This window comes from Grammomys surdaster, unplaced genomic scaffold (genome assembly GCF_004785775.1).
Source record: "Grammomys surdaster isolate TR1022 unplaced genomic scaffold, NIH_TR_1.0 223, whole genome shotgun sequence".
In the NCBI taxonomy this organism is placed as follows: Eukaryota; Metazoa; Chordata; class Mammalia; order Rodentia; family Muridae; genus Grammomys; species Grammomys surdaster.
This window is the reverse complement of record NW_021604668.1, coordinates 3,589,513-3,608,681: the sequence shown is the minus strand read 5'-3', so window position 1 is coordinate 3,608,681 and position 19,169 is coordinate 3,589,513. Positions and strand designations below refer to the sequence as shown.

General features: G+C 42.7%; 1 protein-coding gene across 1 annotated transcript in view; it reads left to right on the top strand.

The window, feature by feature from the left end:
* The window catches only part of Vipr2 (vasoactive intestinal peptide receptor 2), a 68,722-nt gene that overhangs the window by 45,394 nt on the left and 4,159 nt on the right, over positions 1-19,169 (top strand). The window contains exons 5-10 of the mRNA XM_028773198.1: positions 642-739; positions 7,949-8,090; positions 14,298-14,448; positions 15,120-15,180; positions 16,362-16,431; positions 16,823-16,914. Coding sequence (XP_028629031.1) covers positions 642-739; positions 7,949-8,090; positions 14,298-14,448; positions 15,120-15,180; positions 16,362-16,431; positions 16,823-16,914 — 614 coding nt within the window. The remainder of the gene's footprint in view (positions 1-641; positions 740-7,948; positions 8,091-14,297; positions 14,449-15,119; positions 15,181-16,361; positions 16,432-16,822; positions 16,915-19,169) is intronic.

The following is a 19,169-nucleotide window of genomic DNA, read 5'->3' as shown; positions in this document are numbered from 1 at the left end:
AGAGAGAGAGAGAGAGAGAGAGAGAGAGAGAGAGAGAGAGAGAGAGAGTCCTTGTGCTTGTAGTGTCCTACAGAAATAAGTATGGGCTTTCTATCCCATATCCAATGATTACATGGATGTTAGATTCCAACCATGAAACCAAATAGCCTAAGAAGTATGAGGAATAAAAATTCTAAGATGTAGCCACTCTATAAGGACAGACCTCTGAGTAACTGGCCATATACCTTTGATACCATATTCTTTTCCATGCGCTCAAATGTGTGTACCACCTCGTTTTATTTGGAAATGCATTTCCAGAAGACTGTTCTACTCCCACTCCATCAGGGACCCCACCAGTTCCCTTCATCTCAGCCTGTCTTGGCCCTAATGGTAGCCAGTACAGTTCCTTTGGATAATTTTTTTTTTTTTTACAGAAGTCATCCACTCACTTACAATGGCTTGTAAGAGAAGATAGGTGTTCAAAAAATGAAGGTCCTTCTGGGCTCAAGATGGAGGAAGAATTATAAAATGACCCTGTCTCCTGTCTACTATCACTTGGCATGCAAGAGACAGAGTCCTTTGTGACCAAGATCTCAAAATGTCATGTGCCCCATGCATTTGGCTAGCAGCTTACACATGTGTTATCTTTTATTTCTTCATAGATCACGTTTTATATTCTGGTGAAGGCCATTTATACCTTGGGCTACAGTGTTTCTCTGATGTCTCTTACAACAGGAAGCATAATTATCTGCCTTTTCAGGTAAGGAACAAAAAATGAGCAATTCTGCAAAGATTATGAGAAGAGCAAACTTCCCTATAGGTTATTTGGTAACTCAGAGGTTTAGAGTCTTGACCTGAAATACCCATGTGTACCAAGCTGTAGAGAACCCCTAGGGGCTAGAGAGATAGATGAGCGTTTAAAAGCATTTGCTGTTGGAGAATGCTAGGATTCAGTTCCCAGCACCCATATTGTGTCACATGGCCATCTGTAACTGCAGTTACAAGGAATCTTTTGCTTTCTTCTGGCCTCTGGGGGTTCCCATGAACACATAAACTCAGTTACACATGCACACGATAGATGAGAGAGAGAGAGAGAGAGAGAGAGAGAGAGAGAGAGAGAGAGAATAGATAGATGAGTAAATAAATAATAAATAAATAAATAAATAAATAAATATAGAGCACTCTTGAGGAAAGGTAGCATATTGACACTGAACATTTTGAATTTCTTATGTAAACAAGTAATACTGCCCTTCAGCTCAATGTTCTTGGTCTCTCTGTCTCTGTGTGTGTGTGATTCTCTGTCTGTCTGTCATCTGTCTCTTCTCTTCTCTCCTCTCCTCTCTCTCTCTCTCTCTCTCTCTCTCTCTCTCTCTCTCTCTCTCTCCTCTCTCTCAACAGGGTTTCTCTGTGTAGCACTGGCTAACCTGGGATTTGCTTTGTAGATCAGGCTGGCCACAAATTTAGAGATCCTCCTGCCTCTGCATCTCAAGTGCTGGAATTAAAGGCATGCACAACCACCACCACAGACACATTCCCTTACTCATAACATCTAACCTGCTCTTTACAACTTTCCCAGTCAATTCAAGAGCCTCACGTATTAACTCCACGCGCCTTTCGTGTTTGTTTGTTTGTTTGTTTGTTTTGTATGTTTTAATTCTATATTGAGATCCCACAGACTTTGCTATTTAAGGTTGGTGTTTAAGGTTTAGCATACCTACATACTGCCCTTCATTTTTCCAACATTTTCCTCCCTACTGGGGTCATCACTCTGCTTCTTATGAGCCTCACTAGGCACCTCTGATCATATTGTAGTCTCAGTGAATTCTCAGACTTTTCGCTTGCCTAAAACAGATACTTTTGCCTTGCTTTTTAAAAGGATATTCCTGAGCACGGAGGATAAGATTGTGGCTCCTGAGGAGTTGCCCGTGGCTCAACTTTGTCCCTAAAAGCATGGCCTTTTCCATTTTCAAATGTCTCTCCCTGTGTTGCAATAAGCTAGTTTTTATTAATTCTCTGAAGCTGACGTTCATGGGCTTAGTTTCATTACTTTTGTATCTTTCTTATGGTTGTGAAATGTCTGACCTGTTACTCTCTTTGATCAGTTTCAGAAGTCCTTGGCTGGTGCCTCCTGATATATTGCTTCCCATCATTCTCTTCTCCTGGGTCAGCATCCTCAGTGTGTTCTGTGTTTTGGCCTGTCCTCATATATTTTCTTACCATTCTTCCATCTTTTCCATTATTTCATGTCTCTTCACTTTAATCTAGGTGTGTTCTACAAATCTGGCTCACGGCATTGTCATTTGCAGAGTTTGATTTACTGTTGGACTTCTTGCTCATTCTTGAGATCAGAGAGACTTGTAGGAGTAGGGATTTCAGGTTGCTTTCCTTTTAGAGATGATTTTAATGTGTTCTTTGAAACTTTGTGTATAGATAAAGTGCATTTTGATTATATCCAATATCCTCTCCACCTCCGACTACACACCCTCTTAGACTCATGTCCTTTGCTTTTTTTAAAAAAAGTGAGGTTATGCTAGCTAGTTTTTATTGTTAATTTAACACAATCAAGAGTCATTTGTAAAGAGGAAGTCTCGACTAGATTGTTCAGATCAGATTGATCAATGGTCATATCTGTGAGGAATTGTTTTAACTGTTTTTTTGATATGGGAGGTCCTCAGTAAGTGACACCATCCCTAGGCAGGTGAGCATGGGCTATATAGAAAAGCTAGATAAGAAAGTGACTCTATAACCAGCCCTCCTCTATGGTTTCTGCCACAGGTTCCTGCCTTGAGTTTCTGTCCTGAATTCCTTCAGTGATAGATTATTACCTGGAAGCATAAGATTTAATAAGCCCCATGTTGCTTTTGGTCATGGTATTTTATCACAACAACATAACTCAAACTAGACCAGGGGGGTTAGCCAATTGCTTCCTGATTGGATTTAAGATCCACTGCATAGGATGGAACTCATGCATGGTATTTTAAACCTGGCCAAGAGCTTATGGCTGCAGAGCTTACAAGCCCTAGGGGTAAACCTACTACTATCATTTTGCAAAATGGACATTTATCAAAGTCTGTTCTAAATACATATGTTTATACACACAGATTAGTACCGTTGTTAGCCCTCACCACAGAGGCTTCTTTTTGCAGTGGATGTTGGTTAATACAGAGAATCGCAAACATTCAGAATGCAGGCAATAAGTGACTGTAGAGTGTAGTGATATCTGATAGTTTCATGTGCTTTGTGTGCATGGTATGTGAACCTATTCGTGTGTGTACATAAGTGTGTATGAGCTTATGCATGTATGTGCATGTGGAGGATAGAGGTCAAAGTCTGGTGTTTCTTTCAATCATTCTTCACTGTATTTTGAGACGGTTTCTTATGAAACATTGAGCTTACTGATCTGGCTAGACTGGTGAGTCAGCAAGGCCCAAGGCTCAAGGGTTCTCTAGCCTCCTCCTCCCTGGGGTTGCATTTGACTTTTTCACATGGATCTAGAGGATCTAACTTGAGTTCTAACACTGAGTGCTGCAAACACTTCACCAACTAACCCATCATTCCTGCCACCTCATGTGCTTTTTGACCATCTTTATATCCTCTCTAGTCCCATGTTTGCAGTTTCAATTTTTTGGTTTCTTGTGACATTTTTAAAATTTACATATTATAGACACTAGATTTTATCATAAGTCTACTCTATAAATGTCTTCTACCATTAGTTAGGTGTCTCTTTAAGCTTGGTGATGTGTATTTAATATGTTAAAGTTTTAAATTTTGAGGGAGTCCACTTTGCCTATTTTTTATTATGCTGCTTGTAGGTTTTGGAATAACATTTCAAAGACCTTTGTCATATCCAAGGTCACATTTTTCCAACCCAAAATAATTCTATCCTTCTGGCTCTTGTGTTTTGGTCACTGATTCATTTTCATATGCTTTGAAATGGAAGAGTCTAGCTTTATTCACTTACAGTTCCTACCCAGTGGTTCAACACCAACAGTTTAAAAGACTATGAAATGTTCTTGGCTTCATCGGGAGGCAACTGACCATAAATGTGAACATTTTAAGATTCTTATGTACTGGGTCATTTGCAGAGCCATACAGCTGGATCACCATAGTCTCCAGAAAATTTAGAATCCAGAGAGTCCTTCTACTTTGTTCTTTTAAAAAAATTTTCTGGCCATTTGAGATCCTTTGCAATCCCATTTTACTTTTCCATGAGAATCTAGGGTCCTGTTATGCAAATGATGGGTAATAATCCATGTCTTTTGGGTTTTCTTTGTTTTTCTTCATCTATTTATTTTTCTGCTTTTGACATCTGACTTTTTCTGTAGAGACATGAACAAACATGTATTTAGCACATAAATAGATGGAAATGAATAAGTGGGAACCTACATCTAGCCAAAGTCCCCTTAAGTCTACATTAGTGAACCAGTGAGAGTTTACTGGGGCTAATTACAACAGGTTACTTAACAGAGACATGGATGACTCAAAAGCAATTGCATCACTGGAAAGCCCACTCAAGCATAAATGATAATTCACAAAAGCTGAATCTCCTGCATTCCCTTTCTCAACTTGTAGGCTACTAAACAGATTGGTGAGTCTCCTCTACTTAGAAGTTGTTATTGTTTGAGAAGGTTCCTTGTCAATATCATAAATTTCAGGAACTTCCTAAGACTTGTGAAGTGTTTATTTTCTGAGCCTGGTAAGTTTTGTTTATTTGCATAGCCTTAATGACTTCACGCCAAGAGGAAATGTTTTCATTTCCAAATTACTACATAACAGCTTCTATCTAACACTGGGTAATTTTCTTTGATCTTTAAATTTACTGAATCACTCTTTTGCCTGTGTAGATTTTCCTTGGCCATCTCTAGGGAATTTCTAAAATCAGTTACACATTTTAAATCCAACCTTTTTTTAACTTACTTCTTAAAATTTCATTTATTTGTTGAAATTCTATGTTTGCCGAAGGATTGCTCTATTTCATTCTGTTCTTTGAACACATTCAAAGCATTTGGCCATAAGCCTCCGTCTAATAAGGCTACTTCATGTGGGTTTTCTTTTAGCTTTGTATGATTTTTAAAGAGAATGTTTTATTTCTTTCTTTTTCCTACTAGTAATCCAGCTTTCTTGATTCTTTGAATGCATCATTATCTTTTTGTTGAAATTGGACATTTTTAATAATATGAGGTGATAACTCTGGAAATCAAATTTTGTCTCTCATTTTTGTTGTCCTTTGTTATGAGTTGTAGCTGTTTCTGTATTATTTATGCTATTTTGTTATTTTTGTGGTACTTGAGATTGAACTCAGGACCTTACAAATGCCAGACGTTTACCACTGAGGTACAGCTCAACCCTTTCCTTTACTTTTACTGTGAAATAATGTCTCTCTGAAATACTTTGGTTGGCTCTGAAACCCCTCTTGGTCCCAGGCAAATCCTGAACTTACAATCTTCATGTTTCATGCCTCTGAGTAGCTGGTATGACAACTCTGTGCTACTAGGCCCAATGTGTAATCATTTATTTAGTAACTTTTCTAAACTTTTCTGTTTTGTAGAGATTGTATTGCCCCTGTTGGTCTCTGAAGTATATATATATATATATATATATATATATATATATATATATATATATGTTAGCCAGCAGTCAATTACTTACTGATGGAGAGTTCCTTAGACATCTGCAGTCAGAGGGGAAATAAGGGAAGAAAATAAAACATACATTTCCCCAGATGGGGAGTCTGACTGTGTTGGAAGCACTCCTCCAGTGCTTGGACAGGCTATTTACCACCCTGCCTTAACTTCATTTTGCTTGTGCTAAAAAGTGGGAAAAGCTCTTTGGGAGCATATGACCTTCCCAGAGCATGCATGGAGGCTTCTAAGTTCCTCTGTATATATGAGAGCTTTTTAAAATTCTGCTTCCCCAGAGAGCCTCTCTCTTCAGTCTTCCCAGGCTCCAGAATGTCTGTCATTTGCCTCAACTCTTAATGTTGGCCTTAGACAGCAGCCAGAAACTATGTGACTTTTATCATAGCTGCTGCTCAATCTGAGTGGGTTCTAGAAGGTCACACCTATTCAATGAACTTAAAAATTTAAGACAAATTATCTTGTATTTGTAGATAATTCCTGAGACCACACAGCAAACATGAGCTATCGTCTTCGGCATAGTGCTAAGCTGGGCATGTACCATAGGACAAGGCAAGGCTGACCTACAGTGTGCTCACCTGGGATTGGGAAATCACATAGCTATCAATTCTACTATTTTCCAGAGTTCCAACAGGATTAGTTTGAGTAGTTTTGCCAGGTTTCAGGGTTTCTTGGAAGTGCTGGATAAGGGCCCCATCCCAGTTTTCACTGGCTCCTTTGTTGGAATTCTAATTCTAATTTCAGGTGACTAACTTTAGGCATGTTCTTGTTAAACAGAATCTCTCCAACACAGAAAACAGTATCCGCTGTTCATGACATATCCTCATTGAATCATTTTCCTCTTCATGTGCTGCTGTGTCAAAGCATGCCTTCACTTTAAATTCTAAGGCTCACCTCCACTTGTTTTATAAAGTATAAAAAATACTTGCAGCTAAAATAACATTTCCACAAATAATCGAATATAATTTTTTGCAATTATTACTAGAACTCATTCAGTCTCTAAAAATATTAACATAGTAACATATGTTCCACTTGTGTCCAGAAAAGAAAATAATTGTAACTGAATCAATCTATTAACCTATATCCATGTCTCATTTGTGTGTAATGCTAAAAGCTATATACACCTGACACTGCCATAGTGCACATAACACATACATATACAATACATACATGATGAATATATCAAAATGAAATACAGCTCTACCAAGATAAGAATATGCTGTACAAAAGAAAACTAGTCCATGCTGCTCTTGTTTTTAACTCAGATTAATTAAAATACATAAAATTTTAAATCAGCCCACATTTGGCCATATTTCAGTCTCATTTGTTCATGTAGCTCACAGCTGATGATTGGTCCACTCAGGTCCAGGACTGTGAGAGAGTCAAAGGGAAAGCCAAAGCTTGTGTGGCCAAGAAAGGAGATCAATGGAAGACATCAAACTGTGTCCTTAGCGTCAATATAAAGAGGAGAAAGTTAACTTGTATAGACCACAGTTTCCCACCTGTCAGGGTTTCTATTCCTGCACAAAACATCGTGACCAAGAAGCAAGTTGGGGAGGAAAGGGTTTATTCAGCTTACACTTCCACATTGCTGTTCATCACCAAAGGAAGTCTGGACTGGAACTCAAGCAGGTCAGGAAGCAGGAGCTGATGCAAAGGCCATGAAGGAATATTACTTACTGGCTTGCTTCCCCTGGCTTATTCAACTTGCTTTCTTATGGAACCAAGGAATACCAGCCTAGGGATAGCACCACCTACAATGGGCCCTCCCATCCTTGATCACTAACTGAGAAAATACCTTACAGTGGATTTCATGGGGGCCTTTCTTCAAGGAAGGCTGGCTCCTTTCTCTGTTATAACTCCAGCTTGTGTCAAGTTGACACACAAAACCAGCCAGTACACCACCTAATTTAGAAAGCTATACATCAGTCAAAGCCTTTGAGGCCAAGTTTCAGCTGAGGAATGGGTAAGGTCATGGTTGTGTGGCTCTGTGGCTCTGTCCCAGAGTAGAAGCATCTGAGCATGGAGACTACAAGCTACAACAGAAGACGAGGATAATGGGACACCACAATTCAGGTACACAACCTGTGTCCTGAAACATATGAGAGGACAGGCACAGTTGACTGCAGGCTCAAGACAGCTTCTGGGTGACTTTTGCATTATACATTCACAATCTGAAATAAAAGGAGAGCCCATGTGCCGAGATATGTATCATGATGCAAACCAGAAACAAACAGAAACTGTGACAATAGAAGCTAAACAAATGGTAAACTTCATGAGAAGAAACACTATAGATGATAATTAAACATCAATTTCTGACTCTCCCGCTTCAGGAAGCTGCACTGCACAAGGAACTACATCCACCTGAATCTGTTCCTCTCCTTCATGCTGAGAGCCATCTCTGTGCTGGTCAAGGACAGCGTGCTCTACTCCAGCTCAGGCACACTGCGCTGCCATGACCAGCCAGCCTCCTGGGTAAGACTATCCTGAGGGCAAGATCACTGTGTATGGGGGAGATCCTAGCACCTACTAACCTCTTCACTCTCAAAAGGGGCAGCAGGATCATTGACCTTCTCATGCCTGAGCAGTGGAAAGAGGCTGGATGAGTTCAGGCCTGCATCAGCAGGCAAGACCAGGGGAACCAAGAAAGCTGACTGGTATCTAGCCACTGTGTAGGGCTAGGAAATTAAGAGGCACTAGGCCCTGGTGACCAATGCTGAAATGAGTACAGCGGAAGCAGGTGAGAAATCCTTTTGTTGATGACCATACACTTTAGTCTAAATCTTCCAGATTCCAGAGAATCCTTCTACCCATTCCCTAGAGAAAAATCAACTCACATGGTAAATAAACCCCAGGCAGGGCCAGTGGGCAATGCACTTGGTATAGTTTTGATGAAAGAACAGACAAGGCTGATGATCAGTTTCTGCAGTGTAGCATGGGTTCTCTCACATGCCTGGCTGTTCTGCCTTGGCTCTGCTTGTGGGAATAACAGTGGTAATTTACTGCCTACTCAAGTCAATTGGACAGGTATTTGAGAGCCTTCTACATGCAAGTCTTCCTAGGGTTTTCTCTACTAGCATATAATGTTCCATGTTTGGGAATTTGGTGTCGTTCCTGATCTGGGATCTCAGTAACTTAAAGAGACAGGACACTGGACTTTCCCCACCTTCCCTACCCCCACTGCATGTAAGTAGATTTATCTGCTAACATCAAGTTTAGCCTGAAGAGAGTTTAATTAGTTTAGTTTTGACACAGCATAGTGCAGGTCCGCTGTGTCTAGCCCTCACCATCTGCCTACAGGTAAGCACATTCTCCAGGCTCATGAAATAGAAGTGGGCTTTAATAGAGATCTGTTAGCCAGGCAGTGGTGGCCCATGCCTTTAATCCCAGCACTTGGGAGGCAGAGGCAGGCAGATTTCTGAGTTCGAGGCCAGCCTGGTCTATAGAGTGAGTTCCAGAACAGCCAGGGCTATACAGAGAAACCCTATCTAGAAAAATCTAAATAAATATAAATAAATAAATAAATAAATAAATAAATAAATAAATAAGATCTGTTACAATAACAAAGTCAAAAACAGGATTCACCACCTGGAAAATTCTTCCCCTGGGCATACCTTGTTGTCTCTGAAGCTCTTGTCCTGAGATGAGAGTGTTAGCACCTGCTTACCAGAGGTGAACACTGAGGTGTTGCTGATCAGTTCCCAGAGAGGCCTTTTGTGGCTCTGATTCTTTAGCTCTTTCTTAAAGAAACTGATCCTCAGAGACACCTAGTACCCACCTCTATCTGAAATCATCCCTGCTCAACTCTACCTCAGTGAGACCCCAAAAACCCAAACCCTTCATGTGGGGGGGCAAAGAGAAAGCAGCAGGCTCCCCTGAAGTAGGAAAGGGTAGAGAAGCGACACCACCCTGCCCACCATCTCCATTGTTGCCGAAACCTACAGGGGGATTCCCCACCTCACACTACAGTGTTGAGATTCATCTAGCAACAGTCTGTTTCCCCGCACTGCCATGAATACTTGCTGAACAAGGAGTTAGCCTGCATCACAAATGATGAGACTGGGCTGAGGAAATCCTGCAGTTTTCCCAAGGTGCTGCCCTGAGTACGTGCTAAGGTCAGACACCAGACAGCATACACAGGCTAGTGCCAAGGGCTGGGAGTGAGAACTGAAAATAGGGACAGGTTCCCCCAGCCTGTTTCCCAAGCTATTCTCTAGGGAATAGAGGATCCAGCTGTGCCCCAGTACCTGAAGGCCCTGGGATTCCTACACAGAAGAGGCAGTCAGGAGGGACAAAGGTGAAAAGAGGGAGCCAAAGAAGAAAGCCAGAACCCAGCATGAAAGGGAGAGATGAGGAAAGAGACAGTGCTGTCTGAAGAATGATAAAGTTATGAACACATTAGCAAAATAGAGTCAGATTGCAGAATGAGCAATGGGAAACCTTTCTCCTTCCAACTCCATTTTTTTTCCATTTTATTCCTGGATGTATTTCACTAAACTAACATTACTCTCCCAAGTAACCCACCAGAAATGCTCCCCACGATGTGACAAATTGCTTTTTCCAGGCAGCAGAATGATTCCACACACGAAGAGGCCTCTTCCTGGCTAGGGAAGGCTGGCACAACAACTCTTCTATGTGGCCAGAGACTACACAGGTTCCTGAACTTCTGGGTAACTTGCATATGGCAGAGTAGTTTATCACTGGAGATTTGAACAGATTTCTCTAGAGGTCTGCAGATTCTAAGAATCCTGAGTACTGCCTGTCTGGATGAGGGAAGGCCATAAGCCACAGTCCCAAACACTACATCAAGTCCCAGACAGCCACCTAGACAGAAACAGACTCTGTTTGACTACTGAGTGTCCAGGGGAATGAGGAAATAGCAGACCAAAAGTCCAGGCTGGAAATTTGGCTAGGGGACATCATCCCACATAGCTGATGTCAAAATGGAAGAGGAAAAAGGAGCAGAAACAGTGAATGACTTTGCCCACGTACATGTGCAGAACATATACAAAAACCTGTGCAGGAACAGATTTTTTTACACATTTACAAAATGCTCATATGCGAGACATTGTTCAAACACATGTACATACATCCCAAGTATGCTTGTGTGCACATATGCACATGCACCTCAGACACATGAATATGTACATGTGTGTATACTCAAACGGAGACTCCCAGACAGAGCTTTGGTCTCTCAGGATCCTGCTAATAATCTGCCTGGCCTTGTTAATCCTTCTATGCTGTCCTTGCACTGACCTAGCAGGGCAGCAGCAGACACCCCCTTACACACACACACACACACACACACACACACACACACAAGACTCCAGTGTTATGTGGTTCGGTGAGCAATGTTGTGGAAAATGAGGTCAGAAGAGGATTCCGTGTTGCTCAGACCTCTGGTCCTCACAGGTCACACTTGTTACCAATGAACTAAGGGATGGAAATGAAAAGCAGCATTTCTGGTGCCATTTAGCAAGAACATGGAATTCTCATAAGCATCGTTCTTCACCTTTTCCTATATAGATGCCCTCAGTCAGCCATGCCCTGTTGTCTGTCATTGACATCATGTCATGACCACCACATGGTACAGCATGACTCATCTCACTAGTTCCATAGCACGGGAACCATCTTGGTTTTGCCCATTGCTATCATATCTCCAGGTATTCTCTTCCACACACTGATGTGTTCCTGCTCCTGTGAGGTGGAACTCACAGGTGGAACAGTCAGCTCAAAGCATCTCAACAACCTGAGCAGACACAGCAGTGCAGATACTGCTTCTTACTGTTCTGGAAGCCAAAGATCCAGGACCAATGCACTGCCGGTTTGGTATCTCATGAGGGTCATAGAGAAAGAATCTACTTCTCAACCACATACTTATCTCCTAGCTCCACTCTCATGACCTTGTTACCCACCAAAACCCCTCCTGGTACCATCACCTGGGGCTAGTGCCATACAAAGGAAAGATGTATTTTAAACTGTAAGCAAATTAATTGATTGCTTTTTGAGAGGCACCAGGAAGACTATGACATGAAGTTCTTTCCTTGGTACCTGGTGTCCCTTTCAAAGACACTGCCAAGAGCAGCCACCCTTCAGGTATTCTCTCCACCTCCCAAAACATGGTCTTATCTTTCCTTGGCAAGTTTGTCTATATTGCTGTCTGCTGAAAGGAGCTTTTTATGCTTCTGTTGCCAATGTGTTTCCAGATTCACCACATGTCAGTTGCATTTTGGTGGTCTTCTACTTCATAGAAGTTTTCAATATTTTTGTATGCTCAAAATTATCTCCTAGCCTTTGAGCAATACATTTGTCTGGGTTTTGGGTTTTCTATTCTTATTAAGAGGTATTTGTTCTCAATTTTGATAATGTATGTCTTTAATGCACTTGTAATTTACTCATTTTGTGTGTGTTTTTTTAAAGATTTATTTATTTATTATATATGAATACACTGTAGCTGTCTTCAAACACACCAGAAGAGAGCATCAGATCTCATTACAGATGGTTGTGAGCCACCATGTGGTTGCTGGGATTTGAACTTGGGACCTCTGGAAGTGCAATCAGTGCTCTTAACCACTGAGCCATCTCTCCAGCCCCTCATTTTGTGTTTTAAAGGAGGATAGTCTTTATCAAGTGTTGAAAAACCAAGATACATTTAAACAGGTTATTGCCCACCATATTCATCTCTCAGAGATTTTGTAATTTGTTTCATTCACTATCCCAATGAATGATAACGAGTTACAAAATTGTGGATCTTTGTTTTCTTGTTTTCAGGGCTGGGTTGTTGGGGCATTTTTGTGCAGGATCTCATGCTAAGATCAGAAGCTGTGGGAATCCTCACTGACAGAGAAGACTACAGTAGTAGAAAGTCTTTGGTGTCTGACTGTTCCTAGAAACAGGAATTGTTCTGTACCTTACTTTCATTTGGAGAAAAAGGAGGAGGCAAAGCTTATGACCACAGCTATGTAGAAGAGGCTGGGGCATGGATGGAGTTCAGCATGTTGAGGGCAAGCCCTTCATAGTCATGGAGGCCCTCTGGAGAGGCTTCCATGTTTCCTGTGTGTGATGTAAAACATATAATCAGTATATCTAAACCTTTGGTCTCCTTTCATATAACCAGGTATTTAATAAATCAGGATTTCAACTTTGTGCATAATTAGAAAATTGCTGCTTTTAAAGGAAAAAGAATATCACTTTCAATTCCATTCTCATTTATCAGTCTATAAATATGCACATCTACAGATATATACAATAACATGTGTGGAGATCCTGTATTATGGATACAAGATGGGATACAATATGTGAGATGGATATCTATAGGATGGGTATATATTCAGTATATACATGTGATATATATGCATATATGTGAATATAAATATATCATATGCACATCCATATATGTGTGATATATGTTTATACCTGTGATATGGGTGAATACATGTACCTGTATGTGGGGTGGGTATAGTTACGATGCAAGGACATACATGAAAAAGATTATAAGAGTGGGTATTTAAATTTTGAGAAATCAATTAGAGTTGGAAATAAAGTGTAAAACAAAAAGAAATATAGCAAATGAACTATTTTTCATAGGGGTTTTAAAATGATCTTCAACTGAGAGAAAAATGACATATTAAATTAAAGGTTGTCAATTTTTTTTTAAAGTCAAGGAACCTAACTTTGGCCCATTGTTTTTCTTCCTAAACCTCTATCATCTCTTAAGGATGTGATCATGGTCTGCCAACCTTCTCCAGCGTTAAACCTTTGTTCAGATACAGGGGTTGAGTCCAGGGAACTGCAGGTTCACTGGGCAAAGCCTACCCTTCCCCCAGCATCCAGACACTGACAGTTTCCCAAGTATCCTGGGCAATGGCCCTGCAAGTACCTCAAGTGTTCATAACACTGTTCTGGCTAGTTTTATATCAACTCAACACAAGCTAGAGTCATTGGGAAAGTGAAAACCTCAGTAGAGGAAATACCTCCACCAGATTGGCCTGTGGGCATTTTCTTGATCTATGACTGATGTCTGGCTCCCTGGCTGAGCAAACCATGAGGAGCAAGCCATTAAGCATCACTCCTCATGGCTTCTGCTTTGGTTCCTGCCCCCAGCTTGCCGCCCTAACTTCCCTCAGTGAGGAAGCTTGACTTGAGAGTTGTGAGATAAGATAAACCCTTCCCTCCCTAAACTGCTTTTGGTCATGGTGTTTCATCGAAGCAATAGAAACCCTAAAACAAGTATCCCACATCACTTTAGCCAGCACATGCTCTCCTCTACTGCATGCTCTGGAGAGAGTGAGCCTCTTTGGTGGGCAGTGGAGGAAATACTGAGGTGAGTACATGACAGAGGGGCCAGGAGTAACACAGCAGGAAGGAGGACTGAGAAGGAGGAGGTATGTCTGAGCCTGGTGTCCAGGAAGGTGGCCAACAACTGGCTCCCAGGAACTCCCTGCCTATACTTCTCGATTCAGAGAATCAGAGGCTCCCTGCAGATGGTGCCTGGCATTGTATATACAAAGGGCTGTACCTCAGTATAACACATTTTTGGCCTCTGCCAGGCCAAGATATTAACAGTGTCCATCCAAGTCAGCATGCTGGCTTTGCTTTACAACTTATCCAAACAGAGAGCTTCCCCGCCTACCATAACTATTTTTACCAACTGGCACGTTCTCTCACTGTCTCTGGTTCCAGGTCGGTTGCAAGCTCAGCCTGGTATTCTTCCAGTATTGTATCATGGCGAACTTCTACTGGCTTCTGGTGGAGGGTCTCTACCTGCACACCCTCCTGGTAGCCGTCCTTCCTCCCAGCAGGTGCTTCCTGGCCTACCTTCTGATTGGATGGGGTAAGGGCTTCATATTCTCCATCTTGATTCCCATCTCATTTGGCCAAAATATGGAGTTTTCTTCTCAAAACCCTACTCCAGGAGCATACTTATAGTCACCTTGGGTACATTGAGGGTTCCGTTGATGTCAACAAAGGAGCTGGTTTTAAATCCTTTAGAATTCGACTCCCATTCAGCATCCCCCTTACCTTAAACGAAACAACTTTTAATAAGTAGCGAAATAATCGTTCTTCTCCCTTTTCCCAGTCAGCTCATATCAGCAATGAAAAATCAGAGGAGCAGGCTGATGGCACACCTACCTGCTGCCAGGAGCTCAGCCCTTTCCAGAGCAGGAAGGGATGAAAGCATGCATGGTTTAGGGAGTAAAACACACAGCCCCTCAGACAACATGGACCCAGTGAGCATATCTCCTTCTTACTTGGCCTCCTTGTCTTCAACAGACAGGTTTCAGCCCTCTTCAGATTCTCAGCTTTCAGATATATTTGTCCTGGCTAATTAATAAGGCATAAGTGCAAACCTTCATGTATTGATGAAGACATTAAGCGAGAGCATCCATATGGTCCTTTGGTTGAAAATTCCTCTTTACAAGTTCTGGTTCCTGAGTACCAGGTATACAGGGGTGCCATTTCTCACTAATGACGACAAGCTACTCTGATGAAATCTCTCCACAGGCATCCCCAGTGTGTGTATAGGCGCATGGACAGCAACCCGCCTCTCTTTAGAAAACACAGGGTAAGTGCTGTGTGTGCATTCATGCTGGTAAAACAAGGCCTTCCATTGCTGGTTTGAATATCTTGGAGTTAAAGAAGCTTTCACCATTAGAGACAAAAGTCTTGCAGTCAGACAAGACATTTCTGGGCAACATTTAGCACCCCCTGATTAGAAGACACGTGGATGGTCATGGGCAAGACTCAGTACGCATTTCAGTATTTAGAAGATGGCCCAAATGAGAGGTGAAAGTTAAGCCATGCCTGGATTTAGCTAAAATTGCAACAAGCCAGGCAGAATGAGTGATACTTTGCATGACTCCTTGGTGTCCCCAAGAGAGCCAAGCAGAAACAAGCAGGTTTACAGGGGTTGAGGTGGGGGTAGAAATGCATTGAGATCAGGCTATGTGGTCGCCTGGATGGCCTCTGTGAGCTCGTTCCCTGAGAACTTCTGAGCCCAATGATAGTAACAGGCATCCCTAGGCTAAATGCATCTCACAAAAGACCCCAGGGTAACAACTGTCCACTGGAGAGCATATCACTCTGAGTAGTTGGTCTAAGCCAATCCTTTTCTTTAGTCTGTGACGTTACACTGACAACAAAAATTGAAACCCCATCCACTCACCCCAGCAATTGTTCCTCAGCTGGGTTCACCGGCCCAGTCACCCTTGGGTAAGCAGGACTGACAACAGAGGTAGTGTCAGCTGGAAGGCATTCTTTGCTCTGTGGTTTGGAAGTCTCAGAGCCAGCTCAATTGCCCATGTCACATTGCCAAACCAGCTGGGTCCCTAGGCCATGGAACTCTGCCCTTGCTGGAACAGTCAGCACCCACTGTGAGCTATAGCCTTGAAGGAAGAAAAGGGCCTTCATGATTCAAGAGAGGTGAGAGCACATACCTTGAATTCCCACAGCTTTGAGACTTACCAACCCTGGAGCTGCACTCTATGCTACCTCGACGACATTAGCAGACTGTCAGGTTGACTCACCGAGGAAAGCTGCCTCATTCAACGTGCAGGGCAGTTAGATCTGGTTGGAGGTGACTGTGCAATATGAGTCTGATTGGCACATCAAGTTTAAGACCCAAGAAGGGGGAAGATTGGTTCTGCAAGCTTCATGTGAGAATCAGTCCTCACCCAAACAGTTCTGCACAGAACCTAGTTTGTATGTTGAGTCAGAGTGACACTACTTTTCTTTCTCTCTTAACAGTTGCTGGGACACAAACGACCACAGCATCCCCTGGTGGGTCATTCGGATGCCTATTCTAATTTCTATTGTAGTAAGTAGCTGCCTGTGGAGAGGCTGTGCTCTGCTTTTCTTTTGTGCACCTGTACCACACAGAGTACAACCAACGTGCTTCACTATGAGCACATGGCTACCACCTCCCTACAGGGCCCCATCACTCCCAGAACAATACCCAAGGAAGAGTAGACTCCAAGGAAGGATTCTAGGCTTGGAGGAGATTAAAATAGTCTGTTGCCCATCTCCAGCTGCTCAGATAACCACAACCTTATGCAGTAGTACCCTTAATGCCCACACGAGGTCCTCTTTGGTGCAGTGGGCAGACCTAGTGCCTGGGGTAGATGGTGGCTAAATCCTATAGATGAGTGATAAGGGATACGATTTAAAGGTGCTCACAGATCACATACTCCTTTGCTGTCTCTGTGCAGGTCAACTTTGCCCTCTTTATCAGTATTGTAAGGATCTTACTTCAGAAGCTAACTTCTCCAGATGTTGGCGGCAATGACCAGTCACAGTACAAGTGAGTATCTGTTTGTCCAGCATGAGAAATGAACAACAAAGTTCATGGAGAGTAGAGCCCAGTGCCAAGCTGTAGAAGGTCCTCAGGATATCCAGGTGACCCTTTAAGGGTCAACATGCACTGACACTGGAGTCTTCCAGCCCAGCACTCAGAGGGGCCAAGAAGACTGATGGGATGATGGTGCTAAAAATAAGAACATTCTCTCATGTTTGCCACGGTACATGGAGCTTTGATGTGAGGGTGTTTCTTAAATGTGTGTCCTTTCTATGATGCCACAGTTTGACATCTCCCTTTGACCACACACTGCTCTTCATGTTGTCTGTCTTCCCCACCAGACCTTGGGACTGGGCCATGCAAGCACAGTTGGCACTTTGTGTCTAGACCTGCCCTAGAATAATCTAAGAAGCTGTGTGTCACTTAGAAGGGCACAGAGTTGGAGGTCATGAATGTCACTAGCTAATTTATGATTATCCAAGGAATCAATAGATTACCCATAATTCATAAAGAAAAACTAGATCCCAACTCAGATATATGAACATGAATTTGGCGATGCTGTATTTGATACAGCTCAAGAGCCTGGGCTCAGATGACGCTGTGGTGGCTAAGAGCTGCATCACCCTGATAGGTCTTCAGCTCCCAGTCAGATGGAAGTTACCACCTGCACCCAGGCTGCTTTTCATGGGGGAAAAAATGCAGTGTGATATGGGTGCTGAGCCAGCAGTATGGCTGAGCAGAGAGGGGCCTTCCCTGTATGCTATCTTCTCTCCTGTAAAATAGAATGGCTATTCGCCTGTTGGGTTTGAGAAACAACTGAAAGACATTCAGTGCCTGGAACAGAAGAGTAGAGAAAGGACTTGGTAGGCACTCAAGTCTTAGTTGTGTCACAGTGAGCACAAATACAAGAAATAAGTTTCTCTTTGTGGAGGAAACCAGCTGGGCTACACATAACAAGGTATAAGTTGCCACATGGTGCCTGATCGGAGATAATGGTTCTCATGCATCCCCTCTGCAGCCCTGGAAAGCAGGGCGGGCATTCTTAGTCGCCTTTCAATTGAATTTGGACTTTGGGCAAATCCTGTTTAGTGTCTGTGCTGACCTTTTCTCTGGGCTCCTGGGGAGTGTTAGTTAAGGTCTTGGGATGGATACTTTTATTTTGGAAACAATTATATAGAATAATGAAGTCTGTGCTCTTCCAGGGTGATAAGAAGGGCAGAGGGCTGTTTCACCCTTTGGGTTGTAGCAAAGAAAGACTAAAGAACTTCCTCTCCCACAGGATTTCCTGGGGACAAATGTGTAGATAGGACCTGGCAGCTTCCACATAACCTCAGCTCAGGAGCCTGGTGACCCACCCTGCTGGGCACAGAGCCTTGAGGGTGTGCATTTGCAAGGCAGCAGCTGCAGTGACATCCTGTTGGTAGAGACACACCTACCACTTGCACCATGGCCATCACAGAAAGCACCAGGCTTCTATGAAAGTTATCAAACGGGGAAAATTCTGCCCTTAATCCCCCACCCCATAGGACCCAACATGTGGAAGAAGGCATACATCTCTAGAATTTTCATACCCTGCATCTTACTTAGGGTTTCTATTGCTGTGATGAAACACTTTGACCAAAAAGCAAGTTAAATAGGAAAGAGTTTATGCAGCTTACATTTCCACAGCAGTGTTCATTATTGAAAGAATTCAGGACAGGAACTCAAACAACAGGGAAGGATCCTGGAGGCAGGTGCTGATGCAGAAGCCATGGAGGGTGCTGCTTACTGGCTTGCTCCTCATGGCTTGCTCATCCTGCTTTCTTATAGAACCCAGGACTACCAGGCCAGGGGTAGCCTCACCCACTGGGCTAGGCACTCCCATATTGATCACTAGTTAAGAAAATGCCTTAAGCTGGATTTTTTAGAGGCAGTTCCTCAATTGAGATTACCTCCTTTCAGATGACTCTAGCTTGTGTGGACTTGAAGAAGGAAACCTTGAAAGCAGATGAAAGAAAGCTGATTATTTTTTTTCTCCTGTGTTGAAGGTAATGAGAGAAAAAAAGAGGAACAAGAACCAGGAGGAGCATCCTGTCTTCCCTAGCTGAATCTAAGGGATATAGGCTGTGTGCTTAGTGATAGTAAGAAGCCAAGAGAGGGCTTCCGCATACCTACATACCCTCCAGGTGGCTGCTCAGATGAGCATGCACTCCTGAGCAGTTGGAGGCACCTGGGAATGGTAAGCTAGATACCTGGTCTCTAGTGTGGGACTATTAGAACAG